General features: G+C 42.7%; 1 protein-coding gene across 1 annotated transcript in view; it reads right to left on the bottom strand.

Moving 5' to 3' along the window:
- Nucleotides 1-9,094, bottom strand: part of DOCK5 (dedicator of cytokinesis 5) — a 212,825-nt gene extending 203,731 nt beyond the window's left edge. Inside the window, exon 1 of the mRNA XM_081236247.1 lies at nucleotides 8,817-9,094. Within this exon, the coding sequence (XP_081092373.1) occupies nucleotides 8,817-8,859 (43 nt within the window). The 5' untranslated portion in view covers nucleotides 8,860-9,094. The remainder of the gene's footprint in view (nucleotides 1-8,816) is intronic.
- Between the last annotated feature and the right edge of the window lie 14,900 nt (nucleotides 9,095-23,994).

Below are 23,994 nucleotides of genomic sequence, written 5' to 3'. Positions count from 1 at the left end.
ATAATCCTTTGCTTAAACAGCTATTAAATCTCTTTTATCTATTCTTTAAATGTTCCTTTTCTTATTGCATTTTTTAAATTTATTTATTTATTTATTTATTTAGGGCTGTGTTGGGTCTTTGTTGCGGTGCACGGTCTTCGTTGTGGTGAGCAGGGGCTACTCTTTGTTGCGGTGCACGGGCTTCTCATTGCAGTGGCTTTTACTTGTTGGCGGAGCACGGGCTCTAAGCGCACAGGCTTCAGTAGTTGTGGCTCGCAGGCTCTAGAGCCCAGGCTCAGTAGTTGTGGCGCACGGGCTTAGTTGCTCTGCAGCCTGTGGGATCCTCCCGGACCAGGGATCGAACCCGTGTTCCCTGCATTGGCAGGCGGATTCTTCACCACTGCACCACCAGGGAAATCCTTCTTACTGCTTTTGACTGTATCTCATTGCAAGTGCACATAGGGCAAAATATTCCATAACGTGGGGAAAAATTTCCTCTTCCAGCACACAAGACAAATTTAGGTAGATAACGGCATTCATTTATTCCTTCATCATTTATTTACTGAGTGCTGACCACGTGCCAGGTGCCATCCTGGGAGCAGGGGGGAACACTAATGAAAAGGATGAAGTTCCTGTCCTCATAACTCTATATTCCAGTGTGGGAGAGAGACAGTAAACACAAACAAATAAACAAATAGGACAACTAGGGAAAAGCAGAGACACTGAGAGGTTTGGGCAAAGACAGTAGTGTCTTTAGCTGGGGTCCTCAGAAAGCTCTAAGGAGGGATATTCCAACAGACACCTGAATAATACAGGAATGTTATTCCATTTTTAATTCTTTTTTACCTAACTACAGGTTGATCCTCATTATTCGCAGATTCTATGGTATTTGTGAATTCTCCCACTCACTAAAATTTACTTAACCCCCAAATCAACACTCCTGGTGCTTTCGAGGTCATTCCCAGTCGTGTGCCGAGGGGCAAAACGTGACATGCAAGTTCCCATCTGAGGTTGGACAAGGGGACACTGCCTTTTTGTTTCAGTGCTCATACTGTAAACCAGAGTCCTTTGCATGGTCTTAACTTTAGTGCCATGTTTTTCTTATTCTGTGCTTTCTTGCTATTTAAATGGCCCCCAAGCATAATGCTGAAGTGCTGTGTTGTGTTCCCAAGCCCAAAAAGGCTGTGATTTACCTTATAGAGAAAATGCATGTGTTAGATAAGCTTCCTTCAGGCTTGAGTTTACATATAGTGTTGTGGGCCGTTGAGTTCAATGTTAGTGAATCAGTGATGTAAACCTTCTGTTTAAGGTCTTTAAACCTTAAACAGAAACACACATGACATATGGTTATATGTTGATCAACGGATGAAAATGTGACCAGAGGCTCACAGGAACCTGACCTTGTATTACCCCTAGGAGCAATGGTAAAATATTAGCCAAGTCAGTGTTCTTGGGGACTTTAGAGAACATTAACTACCACAAATAACGAGAATCTACAGTATATCGAAGAGAAAGTTTCAGTTGGGCACCAGCCTCCTCCCTCTTTAATGGAGAAAATGGTTTGATGGCCAACAGCATGGAGCCAGAATCCAACATACTGCTGTTTTATTTTTGTTGCCTTTATTTTTAAGGTTGCCACTTTCTGGAGCAAGTGATGCTGGTTCTCTTTTAATGGTAGGAATGTAAGGTTTTCTTTTTCAATCAGTTTTAAGTAAAAACAAAATAACAGGCAACATAAAGAAAATAGTAAGCAAAAAATAACAAATTCCACTTATATGTGGAACCTAAAAAAAATGATACAAATGAACTTATTTTCAAAACAGACTCACAGACTTAGAAAACAAACTTATGGTAACCAAAGAGGAAAGGTAGTGGGGGATGGATAAATTAGGACTTTGGGATTAACATATACACACTACTTTATATAAAATAGATAATCAACAAGGACCTACTGCATACCACAGAGAACTGTGCTCAACATTCTGTAACAACCTATATGGGAAAATAACCTTAAAAGAAAGGATATATGTATATGTATAACTGAATCACTTTGCTGTACACCTGAAACTAACACAACATGGTAAATCAACTGTACTCCAATATAAAATAAAAATTAAAACAATAATAAATTCAATGGGGAAGAAAGAGATGGTTCGTTCAAAAGTAAGTCTCCAGAGGTGAGTATATAAGATAGTCCTTTGGGACTCAAGAATAAAGTATCAGAACTTTTACTTATATTTATTTTTATCTTAAAAAAAATAAAGAAATTAAGCTCTAATACTTACGAAGTAACAAAAAAATAACAGAGAAGGCAAATGGGTAAGGCAATAAGCATGAAGCAGCTACACAAGGGTACCTGGTGTAAAAATTAACACAGAAACAGAAACGTCAGTTAAAATAGAGTCAGGAGGACAGAAGTGGAAGCCGCGGCACCCTACAGGATAGCAGAGCCCAACAGGAAGAAAGACTTCCCCTACTTGCCTGGCAAGAGCTCAGCCAGTGGCAGCCTGTCACAACTCAGCCAATGAAAAGCCACTATACTCCAAACACTCAATTCCTCCAATGGACTCTTTGTTTACTACAGCCCTCCCAACTTCCTTTTCCCCTCTATAAAAGAGTTCTCCTCTCCTGGTTGCAGGGATTTGCATGTGGCTTGCAGACGCACTGAGGGCTGCAAACCCTGAATTGCAATTCTTTGCTGATTCTGAATAAATCCATTTTTTGCTGGAGAACTAACTGGCAGTCTATTTGTTTCAGGTCAACACTGGACATGGCAGAGATCAAGATGACAGATGAACTGAAGTTTGGAAAACACATATGGAGTTGAATTTTGGCTTAGGAGTGAGATTATATGCATATGGATGAAAAATTTATCCCGTATGAACCTTAGTTTTCTTATCTGGAAAGGAGACAATATATGAGAATTACAGCATTATCACAATAATTTAATGAAATAATGTGTAAAGCAGCAGTGTTGAAAGTTTTGAGCCTCAGAACCCCTTTAACACTCTGAAAAGTTGTTGAGAATTCCAAAGAGTTTTTGCTTATGTGGGTTATATCTATCACTATTTATCATAATAGAAATTCAATCTGAGAAATTTTAAAAATACTTATTCGTTAATTAAAGTAACCATAATAAACCCCAATACATGCTAGTAATATATATATATATATATATATATATATATATATATATATACACACTTTAGATCAAACTACTTTTCCAAACAAAAACACTTAGAAGAGCAGCACTGCTTTGCATATTTGTAAATCTCTTTGATGTCTGGCTTCACAAAAGGCTTTGGATCCTCATACCTGCTCCTGCATTCAATCTGTCCCAGTATCACACTAATGTAGCCTCTGGGAAACTATACTGTATACTCACACCAGAACAGAGTAAAGACAGGCCAATAACATCTTAGTATTATTACCAAAAACGTTTTAACCTCATGGGCCACCCGAAAGTGTCTCCAAGAGCCCCACAGGTACCTGGGACAGACTGAAATAAAGGGCTCAGAACAGTGCCTTTCATGAGGTAAATGCCTAATAAATATTAATTCTCTATTCCTTGTATTCTCAGCCTCAATGTTGTTAGAACATGAATGTATTAGGGCAAGGACTTCTTCAATTCATTACAATTGCATAATATCTAGCTTGGTCATGTTACTAGCTGGTTCTGTAACTAGCTGTGTCATCTTCATAGCCAAGGATTCTTAATCTGTGTTCAAATTCAGAGGATCCATGGACTTGAAAAGGGAAAAAGGCTACACCTCTGTTTTCTGACACTCAGCATTTACTTCAATGATGACCAGAGGCAACAAACCACAGGTGTACTGCTGATGCTGCTTCAATTGAAATCACAGGTGTCATATATAAAATAGATAACCGACAAGGGCCTACTGTAGAGCACAGGGAACTCTATTCAGTATCTTGTAATAAGCTGTAATGGAAAAGAATCTGAAAAAGAAAAGCTATAAATACGTATAACTTTGCTATACACCTGAAACTAACACCACTGTAAATCAACTAGACTTCAATGAAAAAATAAATTAAACTCTCCTACACTGTTGGTGGGAATGTAAACCGGTACAAACATTATGGAGAAGAGTATGGAGGTTCCTTTAAAAACTAAATATAGAACTACCCTATGATTCAGCAATCCCACTCTTGGGCATATATCTGGAGAAAACAGTAATTTGAAAGGATACATGCACCCCAATGTTCATTGCAGCACTATTTACAACAGCCAAGACATGGAAGCAACCTAAATGTCCATCAACAGAGGAATGGATAAAGAAGATGTAGTATATATACACAATGGGATATTAGCCATAAAAAAGAATGAAATAATGCCATTTGCAGCAACATGGATGGACACAGAGATTATCATACTAAGTGAGGTCAGACAAAGACAAATATCATATGATATCACTTATATGTGGAATCTAATAAAAAATGATACAAATGAACTTGTTTACAAAACAAAAACAGACTCACAGATCTTGAAATCAAACTTATGGCTATCAAAAGGGAAACGTTGAGGGGGAAGTGATATATTAGGAGACTGGGATTAACAAATACACACTACTATATATAAAATAGATAACTAACAAGGACCTACTGTATAGCACAGGGAACTCTATTCAGTATTCTGTAATAATCTATATGGGACAAGAATCTGAAAAAGAATGGATATATGTATAGGTATAGCTGATTCACTTTGCTGTGCACCTGAAACTAACTCAATATTGTAAATCAACTGTACTCCAATAAAAAATTTAAAAACTTTTTAAAGAAATCACAGGCGTTTTCCTATACTATGGTTACTACAGATATCTTGAAAAATTGTACATGCTCATCACTAATTCAGAAGTATGGGAGTTATTATGCATTCATAAAGAAGCACATATATTACAATATCACAAATTTTTGAAAACTATCTTGACAGCTGTAGTTCAATACAGGTGGCTTCAATTTTCAGTCCTTCGTATTTGACTTTATGCAATTAAGAACACTGTTCTGAGAAAGGGGGCCACCTTAAGGGTTTATTTAACCTGATTGGCCCAAGGCATTCATGTAACCAAAAAAGTAAGAACAACTTATGGTAAGCAATTCACTTTACCTCTTTAGGCATCAAGTTCCTCTCTTTAAAAGGGAACTGAACTAATCACTCTCTGAGACCAAATTCCACCCCTCCAGCTAGAGTCTATGGAACACGGTGCCCGTGGTGAGGAAGAACTGAATGGGGACCCACAGCACACCTCAGCACATTAACAAAGCACTACAAGAATCCGGTTTTGGTTTTTACACTAACAGTTGAGAATCTACAAAGTTAAATGCTCTTAGACTAACTGGGCCTAGCACAGCGAAATAGTCGAAAAGCTAACAGTGAAGCAAATATGCCCCCAAACTACCTTTTATCACAATATAAAAACATATAGGACAAATGCCACCAAACACTAATGAATGATTTTGCAAAGGCTCCATCATCAACATAATCTGGGTCTGTTCTTAATAGAAATAGCTTGTTTGGGAACAGACTTAAGAAATGTTTCGATAAATGTATCACTAATGCTTGCTTAACATCTAAATAAAAGTTTTCGACCTTCATATCTTAATACACACAAAATGAAAGAAAGAATAAAGGAAAAGAAAACAAGAAAAAAAAATGAAGGGAGAAAGAAGAGTTTTCCATGGCTGTGGGGCAGCCCTCAGCACTTCACATCAGGGCACTAATGGCCCAGAAGTTGAAAGGACCAAGTCTGTGGTCCTCTTACCCGATAACCGACAATAGGTCATTTAAGCCCACCTGAGGCTAGAGGTTGAGTCAACAGTTGAAGAACTAAGAAAGCCCAGAGAGGTTGCCTTTCAGTCCCTGTAGAAAAATCTAGCATAGTGGCAGCAAGATAAGTAGAGACAGCTAGCTTCACCGAGCACAATTCAAACTGAGATCAAACACTACCCTCACCCAGAGTAGCTGTGAGTCATTAAAAGGCTTCAAAACGGCCATCACATGGTTTCCTTCACCCAGAAACGAAATCTGTCCAACAGACCCTCAGAAAGGACAATAATCCCCCCCCATCAGAAGTCCAACAAGCCAGTTTTCCCAATCGTATTTAAGCAAGTCTGCCTACTCCATGCCTGTTTTCTCAGCAGCACATCTCTTTTTTTTTTTTACTTGCAAAGATAAAGACAGACTGAAGGTTCCCGCTCCATCCATCTAACAGAACAAAATAAAAGTCATATTGGAGTGAATGAGTTGCTGAAACCTAATGGGGAAAACTGCACTAAAGCATCATAGAAATTAGGTTGGCGCTTTAGAACGCCACCCCAACGCCAAGGACAACCAGTTACTGGATGCATGTTCCATAGTGGTATCCCTCTCGAGTCACAGGAATACAAAACCATAACCTCCTGATTCACTGAACCAAAGGATAAGTAATAAAATGTAGGAATGGTGAGGAAGAGGCGTGAAGGTTATGAGGTCCGGGGAACAGCAGATCTGAAGGAGGCAGTGGGTAGGGCTTTGAGGCCTGGGTGAAAGGCCGGATTGTGGGATGCAGAGGTGGGAGGGCACTCTGAACAGGGGAGCAAAGTCCCAAAGGAGGGACTCTCCATGGTATATTGCACAACAGGGAGAAGCGCAGTGTCTGCGCCGGAGGGTTGATGAAAGAAGCCGTGAGAGATATGGTTTGTCAAGATATTACTGAACTGGATTCTCAGAACCTTGAAAACTGGGCTCAGTTTAGACTTTACCCTGTAGGTCAAGGAAGGCTTCCAAGCAGGGAGGTAATATGAACAACCATGTGTTTTAGGAATAAACAATGACATTGATCTCATCAGCTCATCTGTCCTAACAGTGGGCCCTTGTGTCAAATCCAGATTAATCAGAACCTACTGTGTCTAGTGAAATAAATTTCCCAAATTATATCCTGGGGCAATTTTGCTACCACCTATGCTTTGGAAATGCAATTCACTTTTCTTGTCTGATGATAAATAACAGACTCTAGAACAGGAAAAAAAAAAAAAGAGAAATTAAAAAGAGAAAATACCAGCCTTGTTCCTATGACTATGGCAATAAGACCCACATTTTTCGGATATGTTTGCATTAACTACACCGAAGTCATAATAGTTTTGGAAAGCGTTTCTCCTGTTAAACGAAGTTAGAATTGATAACTTTTTTGTGAGTAGTAATTATTGATTAGGTATTGCTGAATCTACTTTAATTTAGGAGTTAGTACCCAATAACACTCACAAATAAAGAAACTGACTCCATCTCATTTCCACAACTACTGGCACCTGATGCGGAGCCCCTGTCTGAAATTTCATGACCAATTCATGAGGGGGATGGTCTGGAGCAGAAGTAACAACACGCACCCATTTCTGAGTTAGAGTGCAAGGATTCTAAAAGAAATTTAAAGGAAAGAGTTTTTGCAACAGAGGGAAAACAAGGAATTACATGCATGTTATTATATATACACACACATATACATATATACATAAAGGATCACAATCTAAAAGTAATCAATGTGAGAAGGTTGGTTTGTTTTTTGTAACTGACTACAGAGGTGAAAAGCCCCTAGAGATGTTAAGATACAGCATCTCTGAAACAGACATAGTCCTCAGAAAGCATAGAACAGGTTCAGGGACCGCTCCCCAGTAACCGCTGAGGTGAGGAAAAAAAAATGGGGGCGGAATGGGAGTGAAGTCGAAGACTAACTTCCAAAAAGGCCCAATGAATGACCCTGACAGGAAGTGATAAAATTCTCAACACACACAACTGTGTTTATACTAGGGAATCGCACCCAAGCCTAATACCACTGTAATCGCCCCGCTAAGTGGCAGTCTTCCCACAAGACCTCAGCAACCTCACCCCTTGATAAAAAGTAGGACCAAGGGTTTTCACCTGGGTCAAAACCCGCTCATCCACTGTTTCGGATCGAAACTAATACAAAAGCAATTCCCCACACATCCTGGGGGCCCTCCAGCACCGCTGTTACGAATGCCAAGTGCCTAGCATGGGACCTGCCACAGTTTTCTTAATAAAATGTCCTCGATCTTATCCCACGACGGGGTCGGAGTTCAGAAGGCAGTCTGAAATCCTCTCCATACACGCTCCGGTAGGGGATGACTGTCCGCACAACCAGCCCCGGGGGCCAGTCACCCCCGTCCCCACGCCACACACTTCCCGTCGCTTCCATCACCTCCACACCACAACTTGAATTTCCCGATCAGTTTACAACTGCTATCGGGATCCCAGTGCCTGGGAGGAACGAGGGGACGGCGGCTTCCTACCCCCAACTCTTCTCTTTAGGTTTCAGAGAGAACCTACGAAGAGGGAGGGCAGAAAGCACTGGGGCAGCCAGCCGACTTCGCGTTCTGCCGGCCTCGGCTGGTTACAAAGTACTCAATGAAGCCACACGGACAGTGAGGAGGGGGGCGAGCACCAGAGCTGGGTGCCCCAAAGGAACCACAGGCGAACGCCCTCACTTTGCACGTTTCTACGCTGCAAAGCGCTGCAGCTTTGGGCTCGGGGGCAGGACTGCCTGTCCCGGGGCCCAACTGCACTTTTAGCCACCCGGATTCCCCAAACCCAGGATGACTTCCCGCACGGGGCTCCCGGAGAGGGCTCCGACTCCCACCGCCCGCTCGGTGGGACGGCTGCAGCTGGAGCCGAACCCTCTCGGCGCCCCCGCGGGCAGCGGGAGACGGAGCCGGGTCCCGGGCAGGCGGGCACCGAATGGCCCGGCGTCCGCCGCCCAACTTTGCGCGGGGCAGGGCCGCTCCCGCGAACTTGGCGGCGGCCGGGTCGGGGGCGGGGTGGGGCGAACACTCACCAACTCCGTACTTCTGCCTCTTGGTCGGGATCCAGCGGGCCATGGCGGCGACCTCGCCCCGCGGCAGCGGCAGCGGCGGCGGCGGCTACAGCTCCCAGGGCTCCGGCTGCCACCGCGCCGCGCTCCTGCGCGCCCCGGACTCTTCCGCCATGTTCCGCCAAACTTCGCCCGGCCCCGCGCGCCGTCTCCTCGCGGTGCTGCCCGCGATCCGCTCCGGCTCCAGCCCCGGGCCGCGATCACCTGCTGGGCCCGGCGGCCGCGCCGCCGTGCGCGCCCCTCCCGGCGCCGCCCCGGCCCCTCCCGCCGGCCGCGCCCTCCGCCCGCCGAGGCCGCCTCCGCGCCCCGACCCGCGGGCGCCCGGCCTCTCCCGCCGGCCCGCCCCGGACTCCGCGCTCTCCCCGGCCGGGGCCGGCTCCGCCTTGCGCACTTCCCGGGAGCAGTTCCCCAGCACAGACTGGGGTACAGTTTTTTCCTTCTGGTGTTTTGCTTTTTTCCCCGCCTTCCCCACCCAGACTAAACCCCTTGGATCCCGGGGGGCGGGCTCCCCGCCGCGGGTGTCCGGAGGGCTGCGCTGGAGGCGCCGGGCACCCCCAGGCGGGGCGGCCGAGGATGCGGGGTCCGCTCCCACCGCGCGCGCCGGAGCATCTGGGGGAACTAGGAGGAGTGAATAAGGAACTAGGATCTGGGATGAGTTGTTTCTCGCCCCCGGGGCACCCGCAGTGCCTGGCACTCAGCGGGCGCTCAATAAATATTTGTTGAATGAATGAGCAGTTGACTACTGCGTTCACCCCCTAGAGCTTTCGCTGACACCACGAGAGCCGGAAGCCGGACTCCAGGGCAGACATGATCTCCTGTGGCCACCGTTTATAGCCTTCAAAGCAGGAACATTTGTCTTCTGGTAAAAAGAGAACTCACATGCAAGGGAGCCGGGCTCCTCAGAAGTATCAAATAATTTCCGAGGGGAGCCTCTGTGGGAAAATTATGTAGAGATCCCTGACTTGGAAATCCTGTGTTCTCGAAACACCCAGACTCTTCCCCAGCTGAAGATGTTCAGACCCAGCTGAAGAAATTCAGACCCTCATGCTCAAGGGAAAAGCCCTCCACAAAGACCTTTTCGAACAGCCTAGCAGCCCAAAGAGCACATCCAAGCCTCTCTCGTTCACTAGCTGTATTGCTGGGACAAAGAGTCAAACGCAGGGACTGCTCATTTGAACTGCCCTAAACTGTTGGCGTCCTCTGAAAACTCTCCTCCTGGAACTCAGTTCCTCCTGGAGAGACCTCAAGGATGAAGATTGGATCTGAATCCCAGGCGGGAGTGGGGCCCCTTGCTACCTCACCCCTGGAAGTAAAACCTCAGAGTAAATTACCAGCTGATTTATGTTCACCGTCTGAGAAACTGCCTGTTGAAAGACACTGTTTTGTCCTTGTAGTTTGTCTATTCGGAACAGGAAAGGAAAGGAAGATGAAATCAACGTGTAATAAAACAGAGTGAAACTTCATTGAAGACTTAGTGCATTTAACTTTGTTAACTTTTTGCAAAGTCAGATCTGAATTTTTTTTTTCAAGGTCTTGTTCATGGTGGGTAACTCCTAGGGCTTCCTTTCTTCTCCATCACCAAATTGGTATTTAATTCACCAAGTGCGATGATAATTTAAGAAATCAGTCACTTGAGACTTAACAGCCAGAAGGAATTCCACCATCTCTCCCCCAAATTTATTTTCCTCTGCCAATCACATCATGATTAACCTAACTCCCCAGGTTAGGTAATTTCTTTTTCTTTCCATAAATATTTATTAAGTGCCTACTAGGTGTCAAGCATTGTTCTAAGAATGGAGGCACAGCAGTGAATAAAGAAAAATCCCTGCCCGCATAGAGCTTACCGTCTAGGAGAGTAAGACAATGAACAAATTATGCCAAATGAGGCTAAGCCTGTATAGAAAAATCCAAAGCAAGGAGGATCAGATGTGTGTGTTGGAGGGGGCCGTGCACTGCAGTTTTATATCAAGTGGTCTGGGAAGGCATCTCTGCTAAAGTGACCTTGAAGTGTAGACCTGCAGGAAGTGAGGATTTCAGAGGAAAGTATTCAGACATCAAGAACAGCAAATGCAAAAGCCAGGGGGCATGTTTGGCTGGTTCCAAAACCAGGGAGGAACAGCAAGGATTCCTGGGTGTCAAGAGGTGTTAGTAAGGGGCAGAGTATGGGAGGAAACTTGTTCCAAGAGACGTAGGGTGAGCCAGTAAAGCAGGACCCTGGAAGGCATAGTGAGGACTTTATATATTGCTATGAAAAACGTTTGGGGGATGTTGAACCAAGCAAGGACATAATCTAATTTGCCTGCTGCGGGATGAATAGACTGTAAAGACACAACGGAAGACGCAGGAAGATCAGGTGGTTGGAAGGCTATTTCAGTAGTTCAGGCAAACAATGAAGGTAGTTGGGTCCAGGATGTTAGGGGTGCAGATGGAAAAGAGGTTCTTGACATAGACTGAAGGGAGAAACAACTGGAGGGTAGTGTGGGCAGAAGGGGATTTACGGAGGCTTCTGTACCCCTCAGTGTACTCTCATCAGCATGTTTTTCAAAAGTTTGGTGGATCTATCTATCATCTATTGATCTGTTTGTATAATTTAAGAACCTCACTGTATAGGCTTCAGGCCCTAGAAACTCTGGATCTTGATCCTTGTGTGAGATACCAGATGGGTCAAGGATCACCCTAAGAAGATAGGAATGGGTGATCCTGGGTCTGTTCGCCCATGTGCAGTAAAGCAATCTACTGAAACCGGGTCGTGGTGAAGGAAAGTGCAGCATTTATTGCAGGGCACCAAGCAAGAAGTTCAGGACAGCTGGTGCTCAAAACACCTAAATGCCCCATGGGTTGCATCAAAACATTTTGAAAAGGCCAAATGAGGGAGGGGCATCCCAGGGTGTGTGATCAGCTCGTGCACAATTCTCTGATTGGTTGATTGATGGTGAGTTAAAAGGGCGGTGTCACAGGGGTTAACATTATCTAATCTATCCTTAGGCGCCAGTAGGCCTGGGGGCTACGTGCTCTTGGTCATCAAGTAGTTAACTTCCTCCATGCGGTGTGGGTTTTAGCATCTGTAAAACAACTCAGGAAATGTGCATCAGACACAATTATCTGGGTACTTCAGAGAGGAAGTATAGCAGGGGACCTGGGGGAGGGGTCTGTCCTGGGAAGGCCGGTTATACAACTACTAAATAGAGCTGCCATTTTCTTGGTCATCTGTGATATCTGCCTGTCTTCACCTTTTATATCCAAGTTGTCCTGGATTGAAGTTTTCCTTTGATATTTCCTTAGGACTCACTTCACACCTTCCTCAACTCCAGGTGGACCTTTTGGAGCTTAAGTATTTTGCGCTGTGGAATAGGGGCATCACAAAGTTACTTCAGTCACCTGTGTCTGAGAAAATTGGATGACCGATGTTCTGTAACCACTGGTGTATTTTAAATTTAATACCTGTCAGAGTGTTAATGCTCATTCAGTAGAGCTGGATTTCTACCAAAATGATTTCAGCTGCCTCCCCCCTCCCCCACAAAACACACACACTCCACCCCACCCCTGCCCCTACCCCACCACCTTGAATTGGAGGCTTTTTGCAAAACTTGAGGTTTGAATTTGGATGCTGGATATTTCAAGTGTGACAATAATTGCAATAAAAAGATTGGAGAAAAATGGAAATTTTTAGTTACAGCTTTCAGGATGTTTATTATTTTTCCTCTAAAGACTGAAGTCCACCCACTTTGTTATATCAGATGGTTAAATCCCAATTTGAAAGTCCATTTAAATCATAAAAGCAGAGCTATTCAAAGTCTTTTATTAAAATGTGGCTTAAAATTAGAGAGTCAACTAGATGGGTAGGTGGAATAACAGCAGGATTCCCAGAAATATCCTTTACTTTTTCCTCTGATATCTTTTCAGCAGAAACATTAAGCGTATTCCACAAGCAGGGATGTTCAGACTCCAAAACCCACACAAATACACTTAAGCACTCCCAAGTGCTACCATGCTCCGTTAGAAGGTGCCTTGGAGAAAGAAATGAGGATGAATGAATTTGGAGACTAGTTTGACATGAATATTGTGACTCTCCCTGACAGTGCCTAAGAGAATAGATGGATGTGCAGACAACTGTCAAGAGCCTGGCTTCCAGGGCTTCCCTGGTGGCTCAGTGGATAGGAATCTGCCTGCCAGTGCAGGGGACACAGGTTCGATCCCTGGTCCAGAAGGATCCCTACGTGCCGCGGAGCAACTAAGCCCCTGCGCCACAACTACTGAGCCTGCGCTCTAGAGCCTGCAAGCCACAACTACTGAAGCCCGCACACCTAGAGCCCGTGCTCTGCAACAAGAGAAGCCACCGCAGTGAGAAGCCAGCGCACCACAACGAAGAGTAGTAGCCCACGCTCACAGAAAGCCCGCGCGCAGCAACGAAGACCCAAAGCAGCCAAAAATAAATAAATAAGTTTTTAAAAAAAAAAAAAAGAGCCTGGCTTTCTCCTTTGATTACCAGGTTTGTTTTGCCAAATCTGGCTGACTTAATTGCTTCTCTCAAAGAAGCTATGGACTCTGTTAAAATCTTTTTTTTTTTTCTAGACAGAGGAGGCTCATTCTTTGATCCTACATATGAGTGAGTGTAGTTACTAGAACTATAAAAAAAAGGGGGGGCATATATTTGACTCGAAACACCACTTTGCAATCTTCTAAGGGCAAACGCTTTGGGACGGGGAAAGCCAGGGATGGGGTGATGCATTGTAATTTGGGACCCATGAGCTAAACTGGACAAAGGAACAGGTCTCTACAGCCCCAGAAACACCTTTTTCATATTCAGACTCACATCACTATCTATTCTGTTCCCAAATGCTCTGGTGAGCGTCTCTGGGTCTGTCCTTGGCTCTGCTCTGTGGCTTTGGAGGTCCAGTTTCTCTGATGAATGGGGAGATGATGGTCAGGGTCTAAAGCTATTCACATCCTCATCCCCATCACTGTGAGCCTGATGCTTGGTGAGCACTTTCGTAGCAGAAAGCTTTTAGCTTTGTTTCTAGAATGCTCTTTGCTGCAAATATCTAAATGTGCTCCAAGCCCCCCTTTGGGAGAAGCTGATGACAGAGCAATTTGAAGTCATTAGTTTAATGAAAACTGGGTTGATCAATAGGGAAGAAAAAATGAAAACTACTTGACTTAAAAAAAAAACTATATTCATATATATCTTGAAAAACATATATATATATATATATGTTGAAAAATTATCTCCATAAAACTGTTTAAAACAAGAGACGATGAAAACTAAGAAGCAAAATGGAAAAATTAAGATGTAAGCTTAAGTAAAAATAATTCAACTGTATATACCATAATATGATTGTAACTACATAAAATTATATATTACATGGAAAATGACTGTAGAGAAAAATGGGGGAAAAAAAGAACATTTTATTCAACCTTCTTCAGAACAAAATAAACAAAAGAAAACAACTTGGTTGCTGAGATTCCCTGGACTATGTATTATAGAAAAGCAGGAAGTTAAATGCCGAAATTTGACTTTTATTTGGGACAGGAGAGAAGTTTCATTCTGCAGCCCCTTTGTAAGAGGGACACTATTCTTATATTGTTTAGGTGACTCTCATATTCAGCAGATTTTTCTTTGAGGTCAGTTAAGAAGCAAATGTTTGATCCAGAATTTTTATTTAGTACCAAACAGATTTTCCACGGTCACCAGCTGTAGTGTAACAACAGTAATTAACATGTATGACCTGTGCCTGGTACTATTCTAGTTCAACTTGTTTAATCCCCACACAACCTAATGAGGTAAATAGAACTGTTGCCATCCCCACCTTACAAATGTGAAAATTGTGGCTCACGACACATTAGGGTATTGCCTACATAGTTAGTGGCAGAACTACATTCAAACCCCAGGCAGACTGGCTCCAGGGTCCATGGTCTAAACCAAGGGTCAGTGAACTTTTATTGTAAAGGACCCATACATGTACTTTAGACTTCGCAGGCCTTACGGTTTCTATTACCAGCACTCCGCTCTGCAATTGTAGCAGAAAAGCGGCCATAGACAATACATAAAAAAATGACTGTGGGGCTTCCCTGGTGGTACAGTGGTTGAGAGTCCGCCTCCCGATGCAGGGCACACGGGTTCGTGCCCCAGTCCGGGAAGATCCCACATGCCACGGAGCGGCTGGGCCTGTGGGCCATGGCTGCTGAGCCTGCGCGTCCGGAGCCTGTGCTCCGCAACGGGAGAGGCCACAGCAGTGAGAGGCCCGCATACCGCAAAAAAAAAAAAAAAAAAAAAAAGTGTGGCTGTGTGTCAATAAAATTTTATTTGTAGACTCGGCATTTGAATTTCATGTAATTTTCATATGTTATGAAATATCATGCCGCTCTTGATTTTTTCCAATTATTTAACAATGTAAGAAACATTCTTGCAGGCTGTACAAAAACAGGTGGTCGTCAGCTGGATTTGGCTTGAGGGCCAGAGTTTGCCAACCCCTGCTCTACACTATGACTGCCACCCTTCGAAGTCCATGGGAAGGTGGGAGGGTGGGGTGTGGTGGGGGGAGAGGTGTCAGGGAGGGGGCCTCCATGGGAAGGAGCCGGGAATGAAGGAGGCACTGATGTGGGACTTACCCACCAGAAGTCTGTTACATGAAGATTTGAGAGAAGCTTCTGGAAGAGAAGTCATTGGGAGAGAAGAACTCCAAGTAGCAACGGTTGCCTTAGAAATCAGAGGATGGGGCACTTCTGAGAACAGTTGAGTATCTGTTTTGGGGAACTGTCTACTGGCCTAGCCCCTCTGAACTCTATTCTAAATGATGGAAACTATGAATACAAAATAAAAAAAACTAAATCTCTGTAAGACAGTAGCACATAAACAACTGCTTTGGTACCCATTGAGCAAGCAGACTTCTTAAGAGGGGAGGGAGGCAGGTTCATTGCAGCATATTCACAGTAGCCAAGATGTGAAAATGACCTAAGTGTCCATCGAGGGATGAATGGATAAAGATGTGGTATATACATACAATGGAATATTATTCATCCATGAGAAAGGAGGAAATCCTGCCATTTGCAAAAACATTGAGGACCTTGAGGGCACCATGCTAAGTAAAGTAAGTCAGCCAGAAAGATAAATACTGTATGGTCTACGAACTCATAGAAACAAGAGAGTAGAATGGTGGTTGCCAGGAGCTGGTGGGATGGGGGGTAAGTGAGAGGTGGGTGGGGGAATGAGGAGATGTTAGTCATAGGTTACAAATTTGCAGCTAGAAAATGAGTAAGTTCTGAAGATCTCAGGTACGGGCATGATGACTGTAGTTAACAATGCTATATTATATACTTGAAAGTCGCTAAGAGAGTAGATCTTAAATGTTTTCACCTATCCTAGGTAGAAAAGCGTATGGTAATTAATTATGTGATGCGATGAAGGTGTTAGCTATAGCTGTGGTGGTAATCATTTCGCAGTATGTAAGTATTGAATCAACATGTTGTATACCTTAAGCTTATACGATGTTATGTGTTAATTATACCTCAATTAAGCTGGGGGGGGGGAAGTGGAGGGAGGCGTTCTCATAGCTGTCCTACTGGAAATGACAGTGCCGCATGGCTGAAGTCATGGTGCTAGAAAGACATGTGAAACGTGTGAAAAGATTTGCAAGGCCTTGTAGATACTGGTGACACCACCTGGCAAAGGTCAGAGGAGAAAATAAAAGAAAACTGGCCAGAGTATTGTAAGGACTGAGATACATTCTGGGGTTTTCCAGAAATACTTGAAGGGGGTCTTGTCAGGGAAGTGAGAGTGTTGAAACTATAGAACCAGCACGAGATAGGTAATCTTTTTTTTCAGCTTACTGAGATATAATTGACATGTAATTGTACATATAAGGTGTAAAATGTGATGATTCGACGCACATATACATTGTGAAATGAGTCTCACAATAAGATTAACACCTCCAGCACTTCACGTGATTACCATTTGTGTGTGTGTGTGTGTGTGTGTGTGTGGTAAAAACATTTAAGGTTTACTCTCAGCAACTTTCAAGTATATAACACATATAATACAGTATTGTTACCTGTAGTCACTATGTTGTACATTAGATCTCCAGAACTTATTCATCTTATAACTGGAAGCTTGTGCCCTTTGACCAACTTTTCCCCATTTCCCACATCCCCCAACTCCTGGCAAGCACTGTTCTACTCTGTTTCCGTGAGTTCATTTTTTTTTTTTACGATTCCACATATGAGTGAGATCATATAGTGTCTGTCCTTCTCTGTCTGACATATTTCACTTAGCATAATGCCCTCAAGGCCCATCCATGTAGTCAGAAACGGCAGGATTTCCTTCTTTCTCATGGCTGAATAATATTCCATTGTCTACATATACCACATTTTCTTTATCTATCCATCTGTTGATGGACACTTAGGTAATTTCCAAACTTTGGCTATGGTGTATCAATCAGTATGTGGAGTGCACATATCTCTTCGCTATCCAGTTTTCATTTCCTGCAGATATACACATGGGTAGTATTTTAAACTGCTTTTATGTTCATTAGCTCATTGAGATTGGGACAGCTATTTGCTGTCTTCTACTGGTCCTTGGCCTCAGAATTCATGTTTTAGAATGTCAAATCTTTTTATCCTCTTGGGAGAATCTGCATTTAGCATAGAGTTGTTACTGCCACAATGAACGTGACTCAAGGTTTTAGGGATTGTTCGTTTGGATGGTAAGATTTTAAATTTGGATATTTTCAAAGTTATTCTTTGAATCAAGCAAATCCGTGCTTGCAAAGCCCATGAATGATAGCTTAACAACAAACCTTTAATGTTAACTTGTAGGCAACATCATGGAAGTAGTTTTTCTTGTAGAGCCTTCAATCACAGGGTATGGCTTCATCTCAGGATTCTTTTGCATATTTGGGCAATATTCCTGAAATCACTTCTTTCACAATAACAAGTTATCTTTAAATACTTTGCAGCAATCACCTGGCCCAGCTGGATCAGGAGGACAGCGCCCTGGGGTTCCTTACTTACATAGTTTCTTAGTCATGTTACTGTGGCATACTGTTCTTATTTAAACAAGCCCTTCCCTCCATAAAATGATGCCTCAGGGTTTGTTTCTCACAACGACTCAGACCACATACGCAAAAAGTCTCTTAGGAGGAGAAATAAATTCACTTATGTTCTCTCTGGAGGCAAACTCCATTTAGAAATGATCTGACTGTTAAAGTCTGTCCTTATTAACTTTGGGCTTGGCCCACACTTCAAGTGCCAAGAGAGAGCCTGGCCCTGGGAATTGTGTTTTTTTTTTTAAAGTAAATTTATTTATTTTATTTATTTTATTTTTGGCTGCGTTGGGTTTTCGTTGCTGCATGCGGGCTTTCTCTAGTTGTGGTGAGCGGGGGCTACGCTTCGTTACAGTGCGCAGGCTTCTCATTGCAGTGGCTTCTCTCGTTGCAGAGCACGGGCTCTAGGCACACGGGCTTCAGTAGTTGTGGCACGTGGGCTCAGTAGTTGTGGCTCAGTAGTTGTGGCGCATGGGTTTAGTTGCTCCGCGGCATGTGGGATCTTCCGGACCAGGGATCGAACCCGTGTCCCCTGCATTGGCAGGCGGATTCTTAACCACTGCACCTCCAGGGAAGTCCGGAATTGTGTTTTGATTTCTCCTGTAATTTGCCAAAAAGACCTCACTTGACTTCCTATTTTTAAAATTGTCGTTGTAATTCATGGTCTGGGTACAAATGTTAGAATTCTTCGGAATGGTGTATTATTTGAAGATAGGAAAGTCTTGTTTACCTAGAATGTGAACAACAGGAAAATTTAAATGGCCATATATCTTACTTAACGTTCTGTAAGCCATTTGAAGTAGAAGTATACTGATAAAATGAATAGATCTGGAGTGAATCTAGTCAAGAGTAAAAGAAAAATGTAAATACTGTACACACAGTTAGGAATACAAAAGGATACAGGACCACAGATGTAGAAAAGCAAATTTATAAGAGACTATGCTGTATAGTTCTTAATTAATAAACTGTAAGAGTCACAATGAAAGACAGAATTCACTAGGAAAATGTAGGTGAACGAAATTGAGCCAAGAAGTAGAAAATCTGAGCTGACCAAACAGCATAGAAGGCATGGAAAATATGGTCCAAATATTACATCTAAAAAAATGTGCCAGCTCCAGATATAAAGGCATATACTTCTGTATATTAAAAGAAAAGATCAGTTGAATGTAATATTAACTATTCCATAGAAAAAGATGTAATGCTTCCTAATTTCTTTTATGAAAAAACACAACCCTGGAAGAAAAACTCGTTAAAATGTAGAAGAAAAAATATAAATGCAAACTTATATTTGTACAAAAACAGCTATAAATAGAGATGCAAAATAAAATATTAGTGAATCTCATTATGCGCTCAATGAAAAGAACAATGCAGAATGACTTAAGTTTTATTCTAAAAGTGGAAGCATGGTTCAGTAGTGGGAAATTTAGCAACAGAATTTATGTCATCAAAAGGTCTCATGGTGGGGAGGGATAAATTGGGAGATTGGAATTGACATATACACACTACTGTATATTGAATAGATAACTAATAAGGACCTACTGTATAGCACAGGGAACTCTACTCAATACTCTGTAATGGCCTATATGGGAAAAGAATCTATTTATTTATTTATTTTCTTCTATTTATTTATTTATCTTTTGAGGCATGCGAGCTTATGGTTGTGCTGCGTGGGCTTCTCTCTAGCTGTGGCGTGAAGGTTTTCTCTCTCTAGTTTGGCACACGGGCTCCAGGGCGCGTGGGCTCTCTCCTGGAGGCGTGTGAGCTCAGTAGTTGTGGCACGTGGGCTTAGTTGCCCCACGGCATGTGGGATCTTAGTTCCCCGACCGGGAATTGAACCCACGTCCCCTGCATTAGAAGGCAGATTCTTTACCACTGGACCACCAGGGAAGTCCCCGAAAGAATCTGAAAAAGAATAGATATATGTACATATAAAACCAATTCACTTTGCTGTACACCTGAAACTAACACAACAGTGTAAATCAACTATACTCCAATAAGAATTAAAAAAAGGTCTCAGCCGGGCGCGGTGGCCCACGCCTGTAGTCCCAGCTACTCGGGAGGCTGAGGCAGGAGGATCGCTTGAGCCCAGGAGCTCTGGGCTGTAGTGCGCTATGCCGATCGGGTGTCCGCACTAAGTTCGGCATCAATATGGTGACCTCCCGGGAGCAGGGGACCACCAGGTTGCCTAAGGAGGGGTGAACTGGCCCAGTCGGAAACAGAGCAGGTCAAAACTCCCGTGCTGATCAGTAGTGGGATCGCGCCTGTGAATAGCCACTGCACTCCAGCCTGGGCAACATAGCGAGACCCCGTCTCTAAAAAAAAAAAAAAAAAGAAGAAGAAAAAAAAGGTCTCAGGGAAAAACCAAATGATCATCTGGATAGATGTGCAAAAGTATTTGATACAATTAACATTCATTCTTGATCCAAACTCTTAGTCAACTAAGAATAGGATATACATCCTTAATTTGATAAAGAATATATATTGGAAACCAGCAGCTTGCAACACACTGAAGCACAAATTGTCACGTAGTCCCATTCACCAGAAATAAGAAATGAAGTCGTCTAACACTATCATTAGATCAGTATTCAGGACTGCTCTGTCCAACGCAGGGAAATGTGAGACAGAAACTGAGGACGCCAAATTGTCCTTATTTGCTAGTAGCGTAACTGGCTAACAGAATCAACAATGAATATTTTCAAATAAACCTGAATTTTATCATAACTCTTCTCGCTTGTTTTGATGTCCATGGGAGGGGACCTCATGGGCAAAAAAAAAAAAAAAAAAAATGAGGGCCATTTCATGAAATTTACTACTTGACTATATAACACACGTGACATTTCAGTTTCTACAAAGTTTAGTTTTCTCCTTAAACTTATCTGTCTTTAAACACAGAAGAGAGTTTAGGTTTAAAGTGATTTCACTTGTTACAGAGAAGCTTAAATAGGTCAACCCAATTGCTGTTATTTTGTCACTAGTGTACGCTCTTGGAGGGAATGAGCCTTTCAGTGGGCTGCAGGACGTCACTGTGAATTCCTCCCCCAAAGCTGGTGTCACTGTTCCCCTAAAAGGCATTAGCAGGACCCTCAGAGCTCACCTCCCAGCCCGGTGTGAGATGAAGCTCCGCCCTCGTGGTCGATCTTTCTTAATACCACCATTTGTGCTCTGACCACAGAATTATGGTTGCAAACGAGACTCCGGGGTGTGGTTGCACGAATCTGTTTTGCACAGAGCCTGTGTTTGCCTTCAGTTGGCTCTGAGAGAGCATCTTGCTGTGAGGGACTGAGTTAGCTCTTAGAGGGTCTCTAAACTCTGTAATGCAAGGGAGCCCGGGGCCATGTCACAGTTCAAGCCTGATGCAACCAAATGAAGTCAGACCTGTGGCTTCCTAGCTGGGCTAGAGAATGACCTGCCGTTAGTTGCAATAGCAGCAGCATAGGAAATTACATACACCAAGATATTGTGACAGCAATGCAAACTGAACTGGAAACTATAATGATCATTGCTGCTGAATGACCCATGAGCGTATCCATCAAGCAATTTAAAAATGATTTCAGAATCGTTGGTACGTTTCCTTTTGCCACGCTCAAAGTCTTTTCTTCAAACACTTCTTCTAATAAATGCATATCCTATGGTATTCTGGAAAGGGGGGCTTGAACTTTTCTTAGGATTAAAGGAGACCACAGATGTAAAATATTCTTATTTCCATGCCCATAGGAAACAATAGTCAAACTTAGAGAGCGAATTAGAAAGAGGGCAAAACTTCAAAATAAATTTTAAAAATTTCATGAAATCAGCCCACGGCAATTTGTGTCTGCATTAAAAATACTAGGGCTTCCCTGGTGGCACAGTGGTTAAGAATCCACTTGCCAGTGCAGGGGACATAAGTTCGAGCCCTGGTCTGGGAAGACCCCACATGCTGCAGAGCAACTAAGCCTGTGCGCCACGACTACTGAGCCCGTGCACATAGAGCCTGTGCTCCGCAACAAGAGAAGCCACCGCAGTAAGAGAAGCCTGTGCACTGCCGTGAAGACCCAACGCAGCCAAAAAAAATGCACAAGACAAAACAAAACCAAAAAAAAAACTAAACAGAGAAATAATTTACTTTGCTATGCTACTGAATAGCCTACAAACCATAGAGGGATAACAAAAATTAAAAGATCAAGGGGGAAATGCTCCTATTTCTGGAAAAGAAAGCTGAAAATGAATGCTTAAAAAAAAAAAACCAAAAACCAGGGGACATGTAGTCCCAGATAAATATGGTACTAGTGCCACCTGCTGTTTTAAGTATAAATTGCAGCTACCCAATAGCTGATCTGTTCTGAATATTCAGAATTTTTTAAAAACCTCCTCTCTCATGGCAGGAACAGGGGTTTTATGTTGCTTTCAATATTACCAGTTACCCAAATCTTACTAAGCTCTAAGAATAACTGTGATAAGAGATTTACATAGACCCTCTCATTTACTTGCTGTAGTAACTCTACCAGGTAAGTAGTATTTTTATCCCCATGTATATAGGTGAACAAAATAGAGCTTGAGAGTCAGTAAGTAACTTATCCAAGGTCAGGTACGTGGTGAGTGGCAGAGCCAAAGTTAGAACTTAGACTATCTGATCAGAAGCTAACCTTAAGGTCGTTATTCTGCCTTTTTATCCTATGTTGCTTTGTATCGGGAGCTCCCTTTTGGGAGATCTTTCAGAATATGTTTCCATCACTTCAGCCTTGGTTTACCAACTTCAAAAGGGTTCATACAGAGAAATGAATTATTATAAAACATGATAAGAGCAAAGAAGAGGGTCTTTTCCACTTTCATGAAAAATGCTATCAAATTTCAGACCTTTGTATGCCTTTGTGCAAATTTGCTGTCTGACACTAATAACTTGTACATTTTCAGAGTACCACAGTTTAGCTATAGGAAGATGGGTCAGATTTTCCCTGAAAGGAGCCCCTTAGACTGAGGATTCCACAACCATTGTACTTCTATCAGGAGGACAAGCATGGCTTTTGGTCCTTATTCTGTATATACGGCTTATTATTATCAAACCTTCTTTGGTTATTGTATGCAGATGCTAAGAACACTTAGCACTATCTTCTAACAAATCCCAGAGTTTGTAGCTAAATATAATGTATTTTGTGTCCAAGTTTTAAAAACATAAAGCAGAGAGGGATGAAGCAAATGGAAAAGTATAGCAGTAGGTGGAGTCCAGTAAGCAGAGGGGAAAAGTGGAGGGAGACACCAGCAGGGTAGCAAATTCAGTGAGAGGAAAGAAGCAAAATCAGAAGACTGTACCCAGGAGCCAGTTACTGGAAGAGTGGAAGTTGGAGATCCAGTCCTAGCACATACCCACAAGCAGCACAGACAGCTGGAGTGATACAGAGTCCAGGCTGATTAAAGGCAAGCGCTGGGGACTCCGTGACAGTGTGTTTTGTTTCTTAGGAGAACATCTCTGAAGCCAGATACTATTAGGGTTCTCCTTAAAAAAAAAAAAAAAAACTCCCCTATAATTCTCAATATATAAACTTTTCAAAACAGATAAAATAGTAAAACATCTATTTCTAATATTTATTACATTTTTTCTTTTCCGTTAGAGTTTATTACAAGATACTGAATATAGTGCCCTGTGCTGTACAGTAGGACCTTGTTGTTTATCTAATTTATCCCTTCCCCTCTCCTTTCCCATTAGGTAATCATAAGTTTGTTTTCTATGTCTGTGAGTCTGTTTCTGTTTTGTAAGTAACTTCATTAGTATTTATTGCATTTTAACTCACACATTTAAAATCACATTATCTAAAAATATATTAACTAGAAATATTGCTTTTATCCATTTCCACTTTACCTGAAACAATATTCAAACTCTAAATCAGTGTCTCTGGTACTACTAGAGCCACTTTGGAATACAATTTGTCACAAAATTCAGCTGTAAAGAATTGAATAAAGATTTATCCACTGTCTTTGTGTGAGAAGGACTGAGCTAGCTATGTACTGTGAGTAACCAAGGATCTGCCTCAACCCACCTCCTCTCCTCTGAAGATTTGGCACTGGCAGCCTTTAATTCAATCCACCCATAAAGAGTGGAAAACCTCAGTAGCTCAGTTCCAATCTGATCA

Source organism: Mesoplodon bidens (genome assembly GCF_964165515.1).
Source record: "Mesoplodon bidens genome assembly, chromosome: 6".
Lineage (NCBI taxonomy): Eukaryota > Metazoa > Chordata > Mammalia > Artiodactyla > Ziphiidae > Mesoplodon > Mesoplodon bidens.
This window is presented reverse-complemented; position numbering and strand designations above follow the sequence as displayed.